This window comes from Pteropus vampyrus, unplaced genomic scaffold (assembly GCF_000151845.1).
Source record: "Pteropus vampyrus isolate Shadow unplaced genomic scaffold, Pvam_2.0 Scaffold15, whole genome shotgun sequence".
In the NCBI taxonomy this organism is placed as follows: domain Eukaryota; kingdom Metazoa; phylum Chordata; class Mammalia; order Chiroptera; family Pteropodidae; genus Pteropus; species Pteropus vampyrus.
The window spans coordinates 8,845,550-8,857,425 of NW_011888796.1; the positions used below are offsets into that span (position 1 = coordinate 8,845,550).

General features: G+C 36.5%; 1 protein-coding gene across 2 annotated transcripts in view; it reads left to right on the forward strand.

The window, feature by feature from the left end:
* The window catches only part of CUNH14orf37 (chromosome unknown C14orf37 homolog), a 98,054-nt gene extending 86,418 nt beyond the window's left edge, over positions 1–11,636 (forward strand). For both annotated transcript variants that reach the window (XM_023527217.1, XM_011385017.2), the window contains 3 exons: positions 4,878–4,909; positions 10,787–10,921; positions 11,170–11,636. In XM_023527217.1, the coding sequence (XP_023382985.1) occupies positions 4,878–4,909; positions 10,787–10,921; positions 11,170–11,238 (236 nt within the window). In that variant the 3' untranslated portion in view covers positions 11,239–11,636. The remainder of the gene's footprint in view (positions 1–4,877; positions 4,910–10,786; positions 10,922–11,169) is intronic.
* The last annotated feature ends 240 nt before the right edge of the window (positions 11,637–11,876 follow it).

The following is an 11,876-nucleotide window of genomic DNA, read 5'->3' on the forward strand; positions in this document are numbered from 1 at the left end:
GAGGATAAAAATACATACCTTGAAAGCTTTTTGTGAGATGCTCAACAAAGCTTAATTACTAGCTCAGACAAATCCTGAATCTTCTCTGGCTCCCATCTCTTTAGTGAAAAGGAATTTATGGGTATGTCTGGGACAAACATAGCCAACAAAATAGTCATTGGAAATAAAGGAAATTAAAAATACCCTTCTAAATAAGCAGTTTGGGACCCTTTTCAGCCAATGTCTATTAAAAACCAACGGCCTCCTTAACAACTGTTAGGAGGGCAAATTGCTGTACCTGGGACTACCATACACAAGAGGGCGCTGGCAAGCACGAGGAAGAATCGGCTTTTAATAATCCGCGTCTACTTTTTTAACCTGTGTATCACTCTTTTGACTAGAAGGAGATCAGAAGCCTCATTATATTGGTGTGCTTTCAGCCTTGCATTAAAATAAAATTTCAGAGAAGGTAACAAACCAGAATCAGTGGGATTAGAATGCATCTGTAGCTGTGGGCTGAGGAACTAACCAAATGGAAGGGCCTCAACTTCTTTTTCCACTTCTTGTGTTCTCCACTGTCAGCTATCTACTATGAACCTCCACTTACAAAAGTTTACAGGATTTGGTGTTTTGTTTTTTTGGGGGGGAGGGTAAAATATATATTTTTCTTATTTTAAAAGTAGTAATAAATGATAAATAATTTGGAAAATTCTAGAAATACAGGGAATGAAAGAAAATCACCCACAATTGTACAACGCATTGATAAACTCAGTTAACATTTTGATGTACATTTTTCTAATTATACATAAAGTATACCCACAAATTTAGGCTCACATTGCACGTACTCTATTTTTAAATTTTGCAATATGTAATTTGAACAACATTAAGTATTTTTCTTTAAATAACTTTAATTTTCAGATGAGATTCCACCCTGTAGACATAGCCTAAGGTTTTTTCCCCTTGAGTGTTTAACTCAATCCTCTATGGTTGGATCTTGATGTTGTTTACATGTTCTTTTCTATTGTAAATAATGTTGCAGTGAACATTATTTACATAAATTTTTTGTGCATGTCCATGATTAATTGTTTAAGATATATTTCTTCTACAACTGGAACTTTGGATGAAAAAAAATTAGCTTTCTTTTAAAGCTCTAAAAAATACTGATTGCAAATTCACCTCACACCTCCAAAAAATTATATCAATTCATACCCCTTTCATCAGTGTAATGATTCTTCATTAAAAAAAAAATTGCAGTTGTTCGTTCTCTTCATAAAAAATTCTTTTATTTCTACTAAAAATCTTTCCATTTTCTCTCTTCTTGCTTTTGCATTCTCTTATCAATTTCCGTTCCTTAAGTTTTAAATTGATCATTGTGTAAAATTTATTTTGACACTCCCTTAACTGTTTTACTGAAAACAGTTTGCAGAACCCTCATGAAAGAGAATCATGTTTACTCAAACATTGTGAACTCACTTGAAAGCAATAAATATTTTCTAAAAGAAAAGGAAGTGATAGTTGTTAAGCACCTGAGCGTTCAATGTTAAGGACCCTGGTGGATGCCTGAGAAGCACAAGTTGTGACCCTCAGGGGTCTCATATTCTTAATTGGGAAAACACAATTGGGCTTACATACTCTAAAGAACAGTGCTTTATCCAACATTTTTTAGACCCATATCCCCCCAAATAATGTCTCACTATCTTTGGTGTATCACCCTTCTCACTAGCCAAGAAGAATTTGCTCAGCTTTTCCCCAGTAGTTTCTATTATACACTACAGAACTAGATCCATTGAATGTGCTCTTTCAAACTACACGTGCACATATGCACATCCTGTGCTGATGTGCCTTCCCTCACTCAGTGGAGAGTTACTGCATTAAGGATCATCTAAAGCAGGTCTCTGAATTTTACTCTAAGAATCTATATGGACAGTTTCCATATAGGTTCTCAGACCTTATTCAGGTCTGAGAATCTATATGGACAGTTTCCATATAGGTTCTCAGACCTTATTCAGGTCTGAGATAAGGTCTGAGATTCTCTTGACAATGAATGTACCACAGTTCAAAAGCCTATCAGTGCGTTGAACCCTGGCTTCATCTGTGCCTCCTTTTCTTCTTCTCCAAGTTACCCTTATCCTGCCCTCCACCAGTAGTCAGCCACCACCACCACCCCATCCCACCCCTCCCTGCAGCTCACCTCCACCACAAGGTACTCATATCAGCATTCTCGCTCCCACCTCTCTTTTGTTTTGCTCTTTATAAAATACCCAGCTATTCCCCTTCTAGAGATCTTACTTCAGACATTGGAGTTCTGCCTTCTGCCCCAGTAGGTGGCTTTCCTGCTGTGTGCCTCACTCTCTTGGTGTCTACATTGTTGCTTGTCATCCACTTCTCATAGACCTGGTGGCCTAAGGCTTTTCTCACTGAAATTAGGTCCCCATAACTTCTACTGATGCAGTGTAGAGCACAATGCCTGGCCAACACAATATGTATAATAAATATTTGTTGAACGAATGAATGAATGAATGAATGAATGAATTGGAAGCATTCTTTTGCTTGAATTTAACTTTATGTCATGGGCTTAGTTAACATATGAGACATGCTAACACAATATTCATATTACACTTGTCTTTTTTCTCTCCTCTTGTCCCAGATTTCTTGTTTTTGTTTTCTAGTTTCTCTGCACCAAGTACTGTAATAGACACTTCACATGTTATTTATAATCTTCACAAAAATCTTACAAGACAGGTGTTGCCAACTTCATTTCACATATGAGGAAACCAAGGGTCTAAGAAGTTTGCTAATTTCTCCAGAGTCACTCGGCCAATCAGTAGTTGACCTCACTTCTCCTTGGACCATTCGTAGAATCACTAATCCTTTGCCTCTTTCTTGAGATTCCTGCACTTTCTTCTTTTGACCTTCCTATGACTCTGATCTTGTGCCGATTAGTCACTGCTATCTTTGCCTGAATCCCAGTTGAGGCAGAAGAAGCAGCAAGGGAAAGACAAATCTAAGAGGTCTTGCCAGGTCTTAACATGAGAAGAAGCAGCAAGGGAAAGACAAACCTAAGAGGTCTTGCCAGGTCTTAACATGAGAAATTGAAGCTGTGGAGTAACGGAGACAGAAGAACCAAAGGTGTTCCATATTTTCAAACGGAGAGAATAGAAGAGTAATGGTAGGTATCACCAAAAGAAATGGAAGTTGAGAGGTCGTTAAATTGGGTAGTGTTTGGAGTTCTAGTGACTCTTTACTCCCCAGTTAACCATGGGCAAGTCTCTTAGCTTCTCTGAGTCTCAGCTTCCTCATCTTTTCCCTGAGTATCATCTTACCTGACTCTCACGTTTGTCATTGTTTTGCTGATCAAATGATGCAATACAGTCGAACATGCTTTGTAAGGAGGTAAGGTCATACACACGTGTTAGCTGTCCTCATTATTATCAGATATATGAGTACAAAAGTCACATTGTAAATGGAGACACTAGCTTTTGGATAAAGCATATCTATGCCAAGGATCAGCTAAGTATGTCCCATGGACCAAATCTGGCCTGCTGCTTGTTCTTATATGGCCTGTTAGCAAAGAATGTTTTCTTTACATTTTAATATGCTTAAAAAATCAAAAGAAAAATATTTGTGACATACAAAAATTACATGGAATTCAAATGGCAGTGTCCATAAATAAAATTTACTGGAACATGTTCAAAGCCATTTATTTATGTATTGTTCCTGGCTGCTTTCTCACTGTAGCCGCAGAGCTGAGTAGTTGTGACAGGGATTAATTGGCCTGCAAAGCCTAAAGTATTTACTATTTGGCTCTTTCCAAGAAAAGTGTGCCAACCCCTAGCCTGTGCTTTTTGGGAGCCATTTCTGGACCTGCCAATCTGCACCCTTCCTTCCTATATATTGAAGCTCCTGGAGAGGAAAGGGCATTTAAGGAAATCTTGAAAGCCTTTTAAAAAAACTAATTTATTTTGTTTGATAATAAAGGTAAAATGAGAATGTATTCGTCTTTTGTCTCATTTTTGGTGCTTTTTAAAAACGAATTTAAATTCAGTTTTCTAACTCTAAAAGGCAGGTAAGGATAAAAAAAAAAAAACCACCACTAACTTCAAACCATCCTTCACATGGTGATTCTTTTGCATGTTCTTATTTGGATTAATGCTCCCTTCTATTCTTCACACATATATTTTAAAATGATTGTAATAATGGTCTATATGACATTTCATTGTTGATGTAGTCCTTTGTAGTTAGTGTTTATAAATATTACTTGATTATTGCTTTTATTTTTTCATACTAGCTGCATTGCGATGGAATGGTACAGTTCACAAGCTATATGTATTTCAGAAGTACTTCCCGTCCTTTTGCCTTTGGTCAAATTTTTCTTCTTCAAATGCGAAAGCAAATGCTTCCTTTTGGAGCCAGTGCTCAGCCACCCCGGCCTGCACATCGCCCCTTCCTACCTTACTCTGCTCTGATAATGATTTAAGTGCAGAATTTCCATTGTGCTTAAAACCTGAGAACCAGCTCAGGAGAAAATGTCAGATAAAAAATAAACTTGATATTTTAAAGGTGATTTCCTCTCTCCTTCTCTAGATCTCCCCCTAAAGCATTTAATAACAATAAAAAATACATTTAGCAAACTAAAATATTCTCTGTTCATCTAATGATATGAGAAATGTGTTTGTGCTCTCTGTTGCATTTTTTTTAAATAAATGAGGATTAAAAACAATACTATTAAAAATAATACTGTCATGTTAATACTGTTGACCTTTTTTCTCTATTTCATACAATGAAAACTTCATTGTATCAAACTTAATACCATGATATATGAATAAGTTATTGAATTAACACAATGAAATATAAATAAAAAGATGGCTGTTTAAATTTTATTTTCTTATTTTCCTTAGTGAGAAGCTGGATGGAAAAACTAAAAGACAAGGTAAGAGAAGTCTTTTCTTCCTTCACATTTACCTGAGAGGGCATGGCTTTGGCATCTGAAAGATTTTCACAGTAATGGAGCTTTAATTCATTATTCTGATTCTGGCAATCTAGGCAAAGATTGAGGGCCCAGCATGAAAGGTCTTCCCTTTAGTTTCCTTCTTATATTACACTTATTCTTTGGAGCACGATTTATTTTTAAGGCAACATGCTTAACTGAAATGCTTAACTGAATAATATTCTCAATGTATCAAAGTGGAATTCCTTCTAGAGATTTTCAGGAATGTCACCCCATTCTATTGGGCATTTCTTGTCCCAATACAATACTCTTTTAAGCCTGACCTTCCTGTACGAGGAAGAAATACCTTGGATTTTGGAAGGCATTGATTCTTTTGACCAAGGGCAGATTTGATTTAAGAATAGAAGTTTGAGATGGGGAGGAGCATCTTTAAACCAGAGTGGGGATAAAAAGCACCTGAAGACCCGAGCACGCTCCTTAGACCCAATTTTATGTAGTCTATCACCGTGTCACCACTTACTAAGTGATCATGAGCTGACTTGTCTGGAATGGCCAACTATAGCAAAATATTTTTCTCTTTTCATTAATTGTGCCATCCACTTAGTGATTGACAATATTAACTTCCTTCCAGGTTCATATTTTTCATTTTCTTTTAATTTTCAACACTCTTCAAGTTTCCGTTTTCGGTTACTCTGTAATTATAAATTGGAATTAATCATAAAAATATTGATGGAATCCTGAATTCCTTGCTATAGTCTGTGTCAGATCTAAATTACTATAACCCAGCTCAGATTTAACTGAGGGCTTAGTTAAATGAAAATCTTTTCAACTGGCAGATATTGGGTTACCTCTAATTCACCTGTCTTAGAATATACTTCTGTTGATGGTGTTCTATATCTTTTGTATTATTTGGGGTCAATTTTCTCCATATGAGAATGATTAATATTTATTTGGCTATAGCTCAATGTTAAACAATAAGATATCTAATTATGATTAAAACTATAAAATTTTATTAATCCTCCTCACTATTATTTTTCTGCTTCTCAGTAAAATTTAACAAATATAGTGTCTGAAAATGAGACTTTGTGCTCATATTTATTAGAAGGGATGTTGAAAAATTTTAAGCCTCTAGAGATTAATGAAGGGCATTTTGGTATCATTAATACAGGATCCAGTTGTCTCAGAGAAGCATAATCAGATGGACTGAACGAGATTTGGGGGAAGGAAAGCTCAAAAATTTAGAACTGCCTATATTTACATTGGTAGTGCTTCTTGTTATTTTTCAGAGAAAAATATGCAATCAAAAGTAAACAGGCTTTGATAGTTTAATTTAGGAATCCATATGTCATTGTTTCTATAGAAAATATTCTTCTGAGTTATACAATTGAACAAAAAATAGACTTAAATAAACAAGTTTTGGCATGTAGCCTGTTTTGAAGTTGAATATTGACAAATTTTTTACCTGTATACACACACACACACACACACACACACACACACACACACACACAGCTTCACCACTCCATTTAAAAATCTTTGCGGCTTTAGAGAAAGACTATTCTATTTCTATTCCTGTGTATTCTTCCTTCTTATCTTGTCTCAAAGGCCTGGCACCTTCCCCCGTTCCTTTTCACCAGGAGAAATAAGTTTATGTATTGCCTTTAGTTTTCTGGATTATTTTGAAATTTTTCCAACATGCTCTTCATTTTCTTCTGTAGCATTTTTTTCAATTATGTCTTAATTTTTTCAAAACTGGAAGAAAAATAGTTGAGACTCCCATCGTGGTTGACTTATTTAATGCCTTGTGTATTCATATTGTGACTCTTGAAGGAACTCACTCTTAATCTTTCCCATGTCTCCCCTTCCCCATGAGTGAAATATTATACGCGTACTTGACACCTATGTTCATATGTGTATACACACAGGTATGTGTATATGTATATCTTCCTCCCTCCATACCTTTCTCTCTTCATCTAGTTAGCTTTCATCTATAAAACTCTTGTTAGTCATTATCTTCAGAAACTATTTGAGAGCAAACCTACTGCCACTTTGATGAAAGTCACAGAATCCCATAGAACTGAAAACTAAACTACATATTTAACTGGCTCTTCAGCCAACCCAGGACTAAACTTCTCAGTTTAGTAGCTTCTTTTAATTGTTCTCAATATTGGTTTCCTAGTTAGTTAGTTAGTTAGTTAGTTAGTTAGTTAGTTAGTTAGTTAGTTAGGCTCTAGGAAGGATGATGCTCTAAAAAGTTCTGAAATATTTCTTTTGATGTTATTGTTTAGTCTTTCTATAATAGAGTTAAGATCAGCTATAAGTGATAGACTACACTCAATGACAGTGGCTTAACCCAGGTAGAAGTTCATCTCTGATTTATATGTCTGGAGGTAGCAGTCAAGGGTTAACGAGAAGCAACACTGTGGAGATTCAGGCTCCTTCCATTTGATGCTCCATCATTTGTGACCTTCATTCCCAAGGTCAATTCATGGTCCTAGATGTCAGTTCCAACTAAGCTAGGTCTATTTTCTAGCCAGAAGGAAGGAGGAAAAGGGAAGCTAAGACATCTCTCTCCTCTTAAAAGGGAAGATGAAGACATTTTGTCATCCTAAAGGAGGATAGGTAGGTAAAGGCTCTGTTCCCCTTTAAAGAGCATGTCCTGGAAGTCGAACATGGCACTAATGTGTCATTTCCTTAGTGGGATTTATCACATGGTCATTCCTAGCTCCATGGAAGGCAGGGAGAAGTAATTGTTATTCTATACCCAGCCCACATGGAAGCTCTATTGCTCTAGAATAAGGAGGCAAATGTATATTGAGGGACAGTTTCTATACTCATTCCATCATTAACCTTCTTCCTGGTTACATGTATAAGGTTGTGGTGCTTGTTGAGAAAATCCTAACTTGGCTCCCTATTGATATATTTTTCAACATCTAAGTTGCTTCTCAAAACTGAAGATGTATAACAATTGTAGTTGTGTAATAAAGCCAGTCCTGTTGTTATGTCACCAAGATCATTCTATTTCTTTTATTTAGCTTTAGGAAATTATACAGAAAATGGGAGGCCCAGACTATATCTCATAGCAGTGGCTCTCATTAATGTAGAACAAACAAAAAACAAACACAAACAAAAACCAGCTATATCAAGTAATATTTTGGCTTACAATCTATTTTAAAAACTAAAAACTTTATTTGGAAATAATTTCAAATTTACAGAAAAGGTACAAGAATAAGAACAGTACAAAGAATACCCCTATACTTTTTATCCGGATGCACTTGTTTTTAACATTTCACTTCATTTGCTTTATCAGTTCACTGGTACTCTCTTCCCATCACTGCCTTTTTATCTGGATAATTTGAAGAAAATATGCATACGTCATGGTGCTTTTATCCCAAATCCTTCAGCATACGTTTTCTACGAACAGGAATAGTCTGTTAGCAAACATAATACAGTTATCAGCTTAAGTCTATTTAATATCAATACAGTACTTTTGTCATGATTCTTTAGTTTCCTTTAATTTGAAACAGTTTTGTAGCCGTCTTTTGTCTTTTGTAACACTGACATTTTTAAAAAAAGTCGTCCTTTTTTAAAAAAATAGAATATCCTTTATTTTAGGTTTATTAGATGTTTCCTCATGATTAGATTCAATGTACATATTCTCAGCTGGAATATACACAGTGCAGCTGTGTCTCTCTCATGGTATCACATATGGAGGCACAGGTACATCCAATAATTTTGAACAGAGAAAAGGTACTAGGCAGAATTTATAACTTACAGAATATATACATGCGTCTTCATTCTCTTGGAAATAAGTTATAGACGAAACTAAAAGAAGAGCTTGTTTTCAATTAGTTTTGAAAGAGGAATGGTTAAATTATATTTGAAGAGGATAGGTTGCTTTGTTCCCATCTTGTAATTTACTTGTAATTTTAAAGCACAGGCAAATGACACATGAGGGGACAAAAAAGAGAGGAGAGAGATTAACTGAATTTTTTTTTGAAGTTTACATGATTTGTTACATAGCATGAGGAGACCCACACAGAGCTTGATCAAGCAGAACTTCCAAAAGCTCAGATATCATCCTTTGAATGTACAGCTCTGTACCATCCAGACCACTGCGCTTAAAATTGATCATATTTCAACATGTACATATGTTTCTGTGCACTGGGAATGGTAACTTAAAAAATATATATTTATAGTTCTGATTAGAGTACCTGAACTTTGCTATTGTCTAATGTTTTCCCACACAGAAAAATTACAAAGTTTGATAAGCCTTAAGTAGATCTGGAAGAACTTTAGAAAAAAGTTGAGTTTCTGCAAAGTATAATAATTTGTTGAAAAATGACTGGGCTTTGTTTCTCTAGGAAAAAACAGTATGCTGATGAACAATGCTATTGTTCTCAAACTAATGGGAAAATTTCCATATTCTGCCCTAACTCAAGACTCTGGCAAGCAGAACTAGTAAGCAAGCCAGCTGAGTGCAAGACAAGACCATTGTGAGGTCTTGTCTATTCCTTTAATTTACTTCTGGAAATGTTGGGAAAGCATCACAGACTGCATATTTTAGCACTTTTTAGAAAACTTTTATTCTCTGTCCCTCTCTGTTTTTGTCTCATTCTGAAAGATACTAGAAATAGTTTGTGCTATATTAGAAATTTTAGGAGTAGTCAAATAAATGAATAAACCTATTTCCCCACCTCCACCTCTGCCAAAAGAATGCCTATCTAAAGCACTTGGTACAGCTTTAAAATTTATTAATTGTTTATGTATTTAGTCTGATTGACTTCTAGAAGGGGCCTTCTTGGGGGCGGGCAAACCAGTATCATGTTCCTACATAAAAGGGCTCTAGTTAGGACTCCTGTAGCCCTTAGGTGTCTTATTGACTAAGATGCAGGAGGCACCCTTAGAGTGGTGGCCCTATCCCTAGTTTGGGTAGGTCCTGAACTACTACCGCAAGCCCAGGAATATGTGGAGATCACACTGCTTTCTTAGAACCAAGGTATCCATAGTGACTCCGTGAGGATGTTGGAGACACACATAGGTTTGATACCTCCAGGCTCTTTTACAAGTATCAATGTTATTGGCAGTGAGCTTTATGCCTTTCTTTGCCACTTTCTTTCTTTGCGGCTGGGAATACTCAGAATTCCCTCCCAACCCCCAACTTTGGTCTTGTCCACTGGGCAAATTATTCCTTTCATATAAATTAATCTGTCCTCTCTGGGCGCGCACTTTCTCCTCGTTCTTTTCTTTTCTGCCTGAGTTCCAACATCTAACATCCTCCCTCTTTCCTTTGCAGGTCCCCATTGTTTCCAGAAGCCCTCACCTTTTACCCACTTACAAACACATTCTTCTTTTCTCTCTTACTGTAATGCAGCTAAGATTGTGAGTGAGCAGACCACCAATGTCAAGGCTCTCCTTTTGCCCTCCAAGAAACACAGTATTCCAGAGGGCACTTTACCCACTCTAGAGCTCGACTCAGGCTGACATTTCCAATTTATTGCATTTTAATAGTCTTGGCATTCTCTGAAGCTTACTCCATCCATCTTTAATACAAATTATATTTCTGTCACCCAAACCCGATGTTGACAAATGTGCATAAGCAAGTGGCTAGAGGCGCCACTAGGTCTGGCTAATTTATTTGAATCAAATAAATTGGAAATATCCCAAAATAGTCATACCTCTTTCTCTGTTGCCTTCTCCAAGAAAAAGTAACTTTATTCTAAATGCTCTTCTATTTTATAAGAAAACAGACGGGAGAATTCTCAGTGTCTATAAAAACCTGCTGCCATCCAGTAGCAATGAGAAACCCAGGGCAGTGGTCTGTTCAGCATCCTAATGTGGGTTTCCTTTTCTCTGCAGGCGGGCTATATGTCTGGGATGCTGGTGCCTGTAGGGGTGGGGATAGCTGGAGCCTTGTTCATCTTGGGAGCTCTCTACAGCATTAAGGTGATGAATCGCCGAAGGAGAAATGGCTTCAAAAGGCATAAAAGAAAGGTATGGAACCAACAACAGCAAAACCTAATCAGTTTCAGAACATTCTTTTTTTCTAATTTGCTTAGTAAAGCACACGGGGCTTAATGATGCATGAGCAATCTGGATGTGCCCAGTGGTTTGGATTAGCTGCTCTAGCTGCTGCCTTACCTTCGTTCATCAGTGTGTCTTTTTAAAGGAGGCCTGTTTCTCAGCTTTGCTCTGTGGTAGAAGTTTAATGCTTTTCTGTTTTTTTTTTTTTTTTTCTACAGCAGAGAGAATTCAACAGCATGCAAGATCGAGTAATGCTCTTAGCTGACAGCTCTGAAGATGAGTTTTGAATTGGACTGGAATTTAATTGCGATAGTAAACAATGCTATTTTATTTTTATTCGGGGGCAAAAAAAGAACAACATCCTGCCACATTGCTGCTGTCAGCCCATCAGTCTCATTATCTGCTGGGCAGTAGATTTTTCCTGCACTGAGCAGAAAAGGCATGCTGTATACTAAATGTAATATGCAGTGTTTGTTTTTATTCTGTAGTGAATTTTCCACAGACATGGGCTACAACTCATAAAGATACAGCACACGTGTTGTTCAGTAGGAGTTGCTAGGTAAGGTAGAGTAAATATTTTGTATTTATCCACAGTGTCTTTCCTTGGTTTGGATTACTTACACTAAGTATAACATTATTGCTACCAAGGCATGCTTAACTCTGAAATAGAAATCATAACAAAGAATAACTTGTGATGAGTTATTATAACTCTACCTACTTGAAGCCATAGGCTTGTGGGCTATGGTACATGTTACATTTGCATCAAAACTGGCAGCAACTCAAAGTGGAATCTTTTTCATCAAGAAAATCTCTCAGCACGTTAGGATTATACGTAGATTTGTATATATCTTGCATCATGTATTTCTGTCTCCCAGTTTTATTATCTTTCTGTTTTATTCGCATTCTTGGCCAGGAAAAAATGCAT